General features: G+C 44.8%; 1 protein-coding gene across 3 annotated transcripts in view; it reads left to right on the forward strand.

Moving 5' to 3' along the window:
- LOC115154331 (vacuole membrane protein 1) overlaps nucleotides 1–5,887 on the forward strand; it is a 107,408-nt gene extending 101,521 nt beyond the window's left edge. For all 3 annotated transcript variants that reach the window (XM_029700457.1, XM_029700456.1, XM_029700455.1), the window contains exons 11-12: nucleotides 1,562–1,664; nucleotides 2,979–5,887. In XM_029700457.1, the coding sequence (XP_029556317.1) occupies nucleotides 1,562–1,664; nucleotides 2,979–3,122 (247 nt within the window). In that variant the 3' untranslated portion in view covers nucleotides 3,123–5,887. The remainder of the gene's footprint in view (nucleotides 1–1,561; nucleotides 1,665–2,978) is intronic.
- The last annotated feature ends 3,833 nt before the right edge of the window (nucleotides 5,888–9,720 follow it).

Below are 9,720 nucleotides of genomic sequence, written 5' to 3' on the forward strand. Positions count from 1 at the left end.
CTCATCTTCCTCTGGATCTTCTTTTGTGCATTCTCTATTGGGTCAGGTGAGCATGATCCATCTCTAGGATTTTCTTTGTCACTTAAGGTCTTTTTATTCTGGTCCATTCATGACAAGGATATCCGGAACTCTGTGTTTGGTTAATGATTAAAATAAACGTAACTGTTGTAAACTCATGCAAATTAAAATGCTTGCTGTGACAACAGGCTGAGACAACTCTTGTTTTCTCACACGATGAGAGGGATGATGTGTGTGTGTGTGGGGGGGGGGGGGAGTGCGTAAATTAAAGAGTTTGTAAGAGAAATGTATCGGTCCTATAAAGTAAACAGTGTATGCCTTTGTGAACATACGGTTTGCACTTTGAGTTGTGTCTTGGAACTTGCCATCCCCACACCACCGTTACAGATGTATCATTTTCAACTTTATAGTCAGGAGTTGGAATGCTTTTAACAATGTTGGTAATGGGTTATAATTGACAAAGTTGTGCCACTAAAGAGTGTAAGGTCTTTAGTATGTATTTGTTTAGTGATTAATCACTAACTCCTGACTAGGGATGGGCCATTCTCTGTTCCAGAGCATTCTCTCTCTCTCTCTCTCTCTCTCTCTCTCTCTCTCTCTCTCTCTCTCTCTCTCTCTCTCTCTCTCTCTCTCTCTCTCTCTCTCTGCCGCTCTCTCTCTCTCTCTGTCTGTTCCTCTTCCTTTCTTCTTTGTGTGTGTGTGTGTGTGTGTGTGTGTGTGTGTGTGTGTGTGTGTGTGTGTGTGTGTGTGTGTGTGTGTGAGTGTGAGAGAGAGAGGTGGGGGGTGGTAGTGTGCTTGTAGTTGGTGGCTGAATCTTGTAAAGGGTTTTCCTAATATGGGCTGTCTTACAGCAGCCTCCTCATCCTATGGCTGCAAGAGGGCAGGGCCTTCCCCCTCTCTCAGCCAGTGATGACACAGGCACGACTCACTTCCTCATTAATTGGCTGAAACCAGTTCTTACAGGAACCGCTGGTGATAAATGTGAGAGTTCTGAGAAGTCATTCATTTCTCCCCGCTCGCTGCAGCAGAGAGGAGAGGAGCACTGCAGGGGAGTTGAACGGGTTTGCGGATGTGTGCGTGTATGTGTGCCAGAGTGTGTGTGCGGTTGCCGGAGCCGGAGTATGTGTGTGTCTGTGGACTTAGAGGACAAGCCAACTTTTTCCATTTCTTTTTATTCTCTCTCTTTTTGATCTAAAACAAGCTGAAGTGTTAGGATATGTAGCTCTCAGTACATCCTGTACTTTTTCACGGTAATTTTGTTTTGGTCTGTTCTGAATTCCTGTCTGTGGGGATGAGCTGTTTGAATGCACAGTCTCTCTCGCTGTCTGTGTGGAAGAGGGAAGCAGGGTGAGAGGAAGGGAGCAGGAAGGCAGGACAGCATGTCTCCCTTTGTTGCTGCCCTTGGCTTGGTGGTGAGTAACAATGATGTGACGTGTTCTGTGTTCCCCTCCTCCCTCCCCTCTCTCTCTCCTTGCCTCCATCCCACCCACCCTCCCTCCTTCCCTCCCCTTCTTTTTTCCTCTATCTGTTGGCTGTGTGGCAGTGGTGTCCCAGTGCTGGGCTCCTCTCTACAGATGCCCTTTAGGGAGTACTTGCAGGCCCAGAGAGCCAAGATGCACCACCACGCGGGAGAGGGGACCTCAGCCGTAAGTACCTCATCCAGGGGCCCATCCTCTACTATACTCTACTGCCTTCCTCTATTCACTACCTCCCTCATGGAGAGGCCCTCTCTCTAAAGAATGTTTCCCTCACTTTCTTTCTCTCATTCTCTTAGACTCCCTACACTTTTCTTTCTTTATCTTCTCTCTATCTCTCTCTCTTTCAGTAATTTACTTTTTTTATTATTCGCATTCCTTTCAATCTCATTTTCTTGTCTCTTTTTCACTTTTATTTAATATTTAAATTTCTCAGATTTGTAATCCTCCCATCTCTCCCTGACTCTTTCTATTACAGTAGCGGGATGAATATATACAGTGGAGATAATACTGTAGTCCAGCAGTAGCAATGTAATAGTACTGTACCTCTCAGGGCCTCTGGGCAGCATTTAGAGTGACAGGGAGAGGGTTCATTGGGTGCATGGTGGGCTGGGCAGGCTGAAGGGAGGCTAGGAGGGGGCTGGGGCTAAGGGAGAGGGGGCCAGTGTAGGGTCTGGCTATAGCACTATTAGCAGTGTAGCACTATTAGCACTTAACAGTGTTAGCAGTAGGTGTGCTGAGTCATGCTTAGTCTGAGTGGATGGGAGTGTGTGAGTGTTCAGTCACTCCTCCTTGTCACAGAGTGCCCCACCTGAACCCACTGCTAGTGATGACTGGGGGTGCGGGCGGGGCCCCCGTGCCCTGCCATTGACAATCCATTAAAAAAAAGCTGTCTGGAACAAAAAGAGCCAGTTGTAGCTGGAGCCGTATCTCTTTGAAGGCTTTTAAAAAATGTCTCTCCCTCCCTTTTTCTCGCTCTGTATCCCTCTCCCGCTCCTTCTCCCTCTCTCTCTCTTTCTCTCTCCCACTCCCTCTCTCTCGAAATGATTCATTGAAAACATTTTTCTTTTTTTCCCCCTCATCCGATGTGCGAGCTAGTGAGAGAGAGAGAGAAAAGGAAAGGAGAGACTTTGAGTTGCACAACGAGAGATTAAGGCTGTTTCTAGAACAATGTTCCATTTTTCTTGTAACTTGAACCTCCTGCAGTTACAGGAGAAAAGCGAGGCAATTTAACTTTGGGGAAACGGAGGCTGCCAGTTGGGGTCACCGGGGGCAAGGGAGGAGGTTTGGCGGGTTTGCTTTTTACTACCACTGATCTCTCTCTGTCCTGCACATGGATGGATGTGGGAGAAGATCTCATCTACTCAGATAGAACATAGGTTCTAGTTTAGCATCAGAGACTGTAGATGCTAGGGACTACGTGGGGAAGGCTGACTCCATAGTGACCAGGGTCTCACCCTTCTGTTTCTGTTCCGTTTCTTGCAGGAGGAAAACTGGCTGTCGTGGGGCTTTGAGAAGGTGATCGTGGTCATGGTTTGTTTCTTTGTCTGCTCCATCGTCAACTCCATGGCCCAGAGCTATGCCAAGCACCAGCAGCAGCAGAAGTACTCTGAGGGGAAAACCAAGTGAAGGCAACACTGAGAAGCGAGAAGAGCATATAGCCTAGCACACATTCTGGGCTCTCGGTCAAAAAACCCTCAGCACAAACTTGCTGTATCCTCCTCTTTTTTCTCTGTCTCCAATAATCTCCAATGAGACACAAACCGCCATAATCCGAAGTATGGGCGTTCATGTTATCGATGGATGGATATCCATCCGTATGAAGTAACCGTTTTCTTTGTTTCTGTAGTGATACTGAAGATTATCCGTTTACATGGAACTTGGACTTAATTTATTTGCTTACCAGGATCTTTTGATAGAGATGAGGGCCCATAGTTTTTTGCTTCCTCAGTGGTTGTTCACTATAAGGTAGGTGCTTGGCCATGTGGTGTGGTGTTGTATGGATAGGACATCCATTTCATTGAGCAGCTCTACAGTGACTGTGTGTGGGTGGGTCAGCAGCTACTGGCACTGATTCTCCTCTGCGAGGCCTTACGTACTCTTTGGTCCAGCTTCCACGACTAGAACTGATAGTCTTATCATAGAGCCTGTTTATTTAAATGATTATGTTTGGCTTGGATCGGTTTTGTTTTACTTAAATGATTTGGTGAGTGCACTGTAATGCAGGGACTGATGTTCTATATTATTTAAGTTGTGTAAGGCCTAGTCTGTTTTTTCCCAGTTAATTTATTAGGATTTGTGGGTTTTTTTTGTGTTTTTTTCCAACTGAAATGGGATAGACAAGGAATGTACATGGACTGCACATCTTGTAAATATAGCTATGATAATATATGATTTTCATAACTTCACTTCTACAAATCTGCTGTAGATAGTTCTGAATAAATCAAAACAGGGAGTTAAATCACTTGATTTTTATCTGTACCTATACTACTATTGATGTCATTTCTATACTGTAAAGTTCCACAGAGTGAGCACCTTTGGATCAGACTTCATAAATCGTCCATGAATCATTCTGCTGGTCCCTTTGTCTGGAGTTATTTTCTACTTCCAATAAGAGTCAGACCTGGGGCTGCTCAACCAACCAGATGCACTGATGGATTGAATCAGATCTGTGTTTGTGCCACTTCTGTAACTCTCTTCCTTATAGAGCCTTTCATTCGGATCACAAGTTGTGTTTGGTGGTATCTGTTTACTTTATATGATCTTTTAGGGGTTGTGCCTGGTTTGAAGCTTGTGGTAAGTGATTCCTTTGTCTTCAGTGCCTGGCTGTGGAGGGAGTTTCAGACAGTGTGTGTGTTAATGCAGCAGACTCCTCTGCACTCTCTCAACTCCCATGTAAAGCTCATGTTCACAATTCCTCTGGGAGGAAGGGCAGCACTTAAAATGATGTTATGTCATCAATATGTAACTTTTTTTCTGTCTTATGCTTGTTGGATAACGTCAGCTGGCTTGTGATCCAAGATTCCTATTTTTCGTAATTGCTTGTGAATTATTTTTGTATTTTTTTTCTACTGTTGCCCTGGTATGTTGGTTTGGGAGCTCCGGGCAGACAGGCAGGAAAGGGGGGGAGCGAGCGGAGAGAAAAAGAGAGCGAGCGCAGTGAAAAGGGTCTGTGGCGTTACCTCCAGTGAACCCTCCTATGAACTCGCTGCACTGCCCCAATGACGGAGCCAGGAGACGAATCAGTCGAGTAGATTCAAAACAGAGAGGCACTGTTGAACGCACAGAGCCTCAGCCTCCCTCCAGTCTGCTGCAGCTCTGCTAATCACCCCATTCAAATACAGCCTCTCTCTCTCAGGGTAAGTAATGGAAGGATTTTTCCCCTCCTCTTTCCTCATGTTACGTGTGTGTTTGTGTCTCAGGCATGTCCGTCACTCTCTCGGCCTGTCAGATAGCTTATCAGACTGGTGTTGGCTGTTACATTGCAAGGCGACAACAGTCTGTAGGCTGTCTGACATTTCGGGCTCTTTCATCTGACCAGCATCCTGTTTCTCTTTGTCCGTCTGTGGTTGTTGTCATTGTTGAAGCATCGATTCCCATTTTGAGTTGTGTGGTCTGATGTTATTGTTCCTTTGTTGTAAAATATTTTAGACATAAGTTTGGTTTATTCGCTCTTTTATTGATGTTCTTTGTTGATTTCTTTTAAAGTGGTTATATATGTATATCTGTTTGTAAATGAAAATGTATTGCCGTTAATTTGTCCAATCGGTGTGTGTGTGTATGTGTGCATGTATCATTGCCTATCTGTTAAAAGGGCTTGTGTGTGTTTCTGGAGTTTGTCTCAATCCCCTTGAATTTCCAGAGAATCAGGAAAGCACACACCTTATTGCAACACTCCATTGTGACAGCCAGCCAGTATTTGCTATGGTACACACAGTCCTCACCTCAGATAGTTCCTCCTTCCACTTTACACTTCTCTCTTTTCTCTCACACACTTCTTTCCATTTTCCACTATTGCTCAATAGCTGATTTTTTAGTCTAACGTTGCATTTTATTAGTACAGCTATTTTCTTGTTTTTGCTTCAGGGTTTGTATTAAGAAAAAGCTGAAATCATGGCTTGACCAGTACATGTTCTTTCTGTGGTCATAAATTTGCTGAGCCAAGATGACTTGCCTTTTGAGAAATGACTTATGTTTTCCTTGGCAGTTTTAGAACATCCTGTTCCATAAGGGAGCCCCATTTTTGCGTGTGTGTTTCTTTCTCTGTGTGTTTACGTTTCTATGTGTAAATGTCTGTGTAATGGTGGGTGTCTGTACTTTGGAATTATTTTCGATGTATGTATGCATGTCCTGTTTTATCTGTTTTCTCTTTAAATAAAGTGGACTGAAATAAAGTCACTGGGTTTTGTTCAGTATTTTTGAATCATGTGATATGCCGTTACTGTGCCCACACAACCCATTAGTACTGGCCCTAGAGTTCCTCAGAGACACTCACATATCAGCCTTGGGGAGGGACAGGGAGTATATTGACTTCTCTCACATTTCATCTACTTCTGTTTCACATTCAATGGTTATCACGTTACAGACCGGCTCTTTTCCTTAAACATTTACATCATATCACTTTCAGATTGCAAATCATGTCAGCGCTGTGAGGTTACAGTAAAAATGTGATTGATTATGGTTAATGAAAAATGACTATTCCAAATCAAATCCATTTTTATTTGTCACATGCGCCGAATAAAACAGGTGTAGACCTTACCGTGAAATGCTTACTTACAAGCCCTTATCCAACAATGCAGTTTAAGAAATATTTACTAAAGAAACTAAAGTAACAAATGTAAGAAAAAGTAACACAATAAAATAACAATAACGTGGCTATATACCGGGGGTACCGGTACCGAGTCAATGTGCAGGGGTACAGGTTAGTCGAGGTCATTTGTAGATGTAGGTAGGGGTAAAGTGACTATGCATAGATAATAAACAGCGAGCAGCAGCAGTGTAAAAACAAAGGGGGGGTTCAATGTAAATAGTCCGGGTGGCCATTTGATTAATTGTTCAGCAGTCTTATGGCTTGGGGGTAGAAGATGTTAACCTCTTAGCGCACGGTTGCCGCTAGCGAGAGCCTTTTGGACCTAGACTTGGTGCTCCGGTACCGCTTGCCGTGGGGTAGCAGAGAGAACCTTCTATGACTTGGGTGACTGGAGTCTTTGACAATTTTTTGGCCACGCACACACCGCCTAGCATCTAGGTCCTGGATGGCAGGAAGCTTGGCCCCAGTGATGTACTAGGCCGTACGCACTACCCTGTGTAGCGCCTTACGGTCGAATGCCAAGCAGTTGCCATACCAGGCGGTGATGCAACCGGTCAGGATGCTCTCGATGGTGCAGCTGTAGAACTTTCTGAGGATCTGGGGACCCATGCCAAATCTTTTCAGTCTCCTGAGGGGGAAAGGTGTTGTCGTGCCCTCTTCACGACTGTGTTGGTGTGTTTGGACCATGATAGTTTGTTGGTGATGTGAATGGGGACGTTTTCGGCCCTCCATTTCCTGTAGTCCACGATCAGCTCCTTTGTCTTGCTCACTTTGAGGGAGAGGTTGTTGTCATGGCACCACACTGCCAGGTCTCTGACCTCCTCCCTATAGGCTGTCTCATCGTTGTGTCGTCAGCAAACTTAATGATGGTGTTTGAGTCGTGCTTTGCCACGCAGTCGTGGGTGAACAGAGATTACAGGAGGGGACTAAGCACGCACCTCTGAGGGGCCCCCGTGTTGAGGATCAGCATGGCAGATGTGTTCTTGCCTACCCTTACCACCTGGGTGCAGCCCGTCAGGAAGTCCAGGATCCAGTTGCAGAGGGAGGTGTTTAGTCCCAGCGTCCTTAGCTTAGTGATGAGCTTTGTGGGCACTATGGTGTTGAACGCGGAGCTGTAGTCAATGAACAGCATTCTCACATAGGTGTTCCTTTTGTCCAGGTAGGAAATGGCAGTGTGCAGTGTGATTGAGATTCCATCATCTGTGGATCTGTTGGGGAGATATGGGAATTGGAGTGGGTCTTGGGTTTCCGGGATGATGGTGTTGATGTGAGCCATTACCAGCCTTTGAAAGCACTTCATGGCTACCGAGGTAAGTGCTACAGGGCGGTAGTCATTTAGGCAGGTTACCTTCACTTTCTTGGGCACAGGGACTATGGTGGTCTGCTTGAAACATGTAGTTAATACAGATTCGGTCAGGGAGAGGTTGAAAATGTCACTGAAGACACTTGCCAGTTGGTCCGCACATGCTCTGAGTACGCGTCCTGGTAATCCGTCTGGCCCCGCGGCCTTGTGAATATTGACCTGTTTAAAGGTCATGCTCACATCGGCTATGGAGAGCGTGATCACACAGTTGTCCTGAAGAGCTGGTGCTCTCATGCATGCTTCAGTGTTGCTTGCCTCAGTGTTGCTTGCCTCGAAGCGAGCATAAAAGGTATTTAGCTCATCTGGTAGGCGTCACTGGGCAGCTCGTGGCTGGGTTTCCCTTTGTAGCCCGTAATAGCTTGCAAGCCCTGCCACATCCAACGAGCGCCAGAGCCGGTCTAGTAGGATTCAACATTAGTCCTGTATTGACGCTTTGCCTGTTTGATGGTTCGTCTGAGGGCCACATGAGGTGGAAGCATGAGGACAAAATAGGACCACATGTCAAAGTTAGACCATGAGGCACAATGATGAATATCTACTAGGGGAAGAGGCAGATTGGTCCTGAGTCTGAGGGTGCTTCTCTTACGTCTTGTTTGCCCTGTAGTCTACCCATATGCTCAGTACCCACTTCCTGTGTTAGTTAATCAGATGTCATATGGGTTTTGGAAGCTGAGAACACAGATTGGGGAAATTAGTTGGCACTCATTGGACTGCAAATTGAACCAGGGTTGACCATCTAAATGTTAGTTTGCAACCACTTGCATGATGAGGCAGTAATATTAACAAGTGTTGCTTATTTGCTAAGTCATTATCAGTGATTTGTATGTAATTGTGGGAAAAGGTGAGAGAGGAAAATCTTCACCTGCTCCATTCTGCACAAACCACATGCATTAATGCAAGTCACCAATCTATGTTTGTCTTCTGAATATGCATATGGTTTCATTTCTGAGTAAGAAACCCCTCAACCCCTCACCTGTTCCAAACGAACCATAGTAAAGTTATTGGGTTCCTCTGAAAACACACACGCCACCCACTGGGCAGCAACATCAGTTCAACATCTTGTTTTGATTTACATTTAGTTGAGTTGTCAACTAACGTGAATTCACCTTAAAATCAACCAAACATTTCACCCTGTCATTCGATTTAGGTTAAACGTTAGGTGAAAAAAATACGAAATGTTTTTGGCTTTTTGCAAATCCAATCAGTTTTCCACATTTATTTAACGTCCTCACTCCTCACATTACATTTTTTGGTTTAAATGAGTTTGAAACAATGTTGATTTAACCAGTTTTTGCCCAGTGGGCACTTCCAAACTGTCTATTGTGCCGTTACAGGGTCTTTCTACTAAAATCACACATGCACACAGGCTCACACAATAACCACTTCTGAACAAATGAAACTAAAAATTAATTTCACAGCTATGGCATAAATATTTTCCTTTATTGTGATGTTATAGCCTACAGCAATCTAATTAATCAACTGCTTCGGCATGTTGTTATAACACAGTAAATCTGAGTGTGTAGTCATAGTGACATTCATGTAAATAGATATGCTGATTCGGAATGACTGCAGCTGCGTGACTGAAACAGCTTATTGAGAGGTTTTAAAGCCGGTAAACTTGGTGTTACTGATGGTAATTGTAGACCAAAAGTGGTAGATTCCGGCTCCTCTGCACCACACCATTGCCAATATGGCAGCGTGCTTCACCCTTAACCTAACTGGCAATGCCAGCCAGGTGGCAATGCTAGCAGGATACAGAGTGTGCGTGTGTGTTGTGCGCGTGCGCGTGTGAACTGTGAATACAGAGGAGAACAGACACACCCTGGTAATCACCAGGCTGGCACAACCTGTTCTGCTCTGTTCCGCTGTACAAATCTCACCAGATTCCATTCACTCCAATTCATAATTTGCATAACTGTAATCATGACATTTTTGGTGGTTGTTTTGTCACTGACTAATACATAACAAAAGAGCACCCTTGAATCCTTGTGGTGCATATCCTTTAGAAAGAGCACCATCATGATTTTGTGAAGATTCTTTTAGGGAAGAACCCG

This window comes from Salmo trutta, chromosome 19, assembly GCF_901001165.1.
Source record: "Salmo trutta chromosome 19, fSalTru1.1, whole genome shotgun sequence".
NCBI classification, from domain to species: Eukaryota; Metazoa; Chordata; class Actinopteri; order Salmoniformes; family Salmonidae; genus Salmo; species Salmo trutta.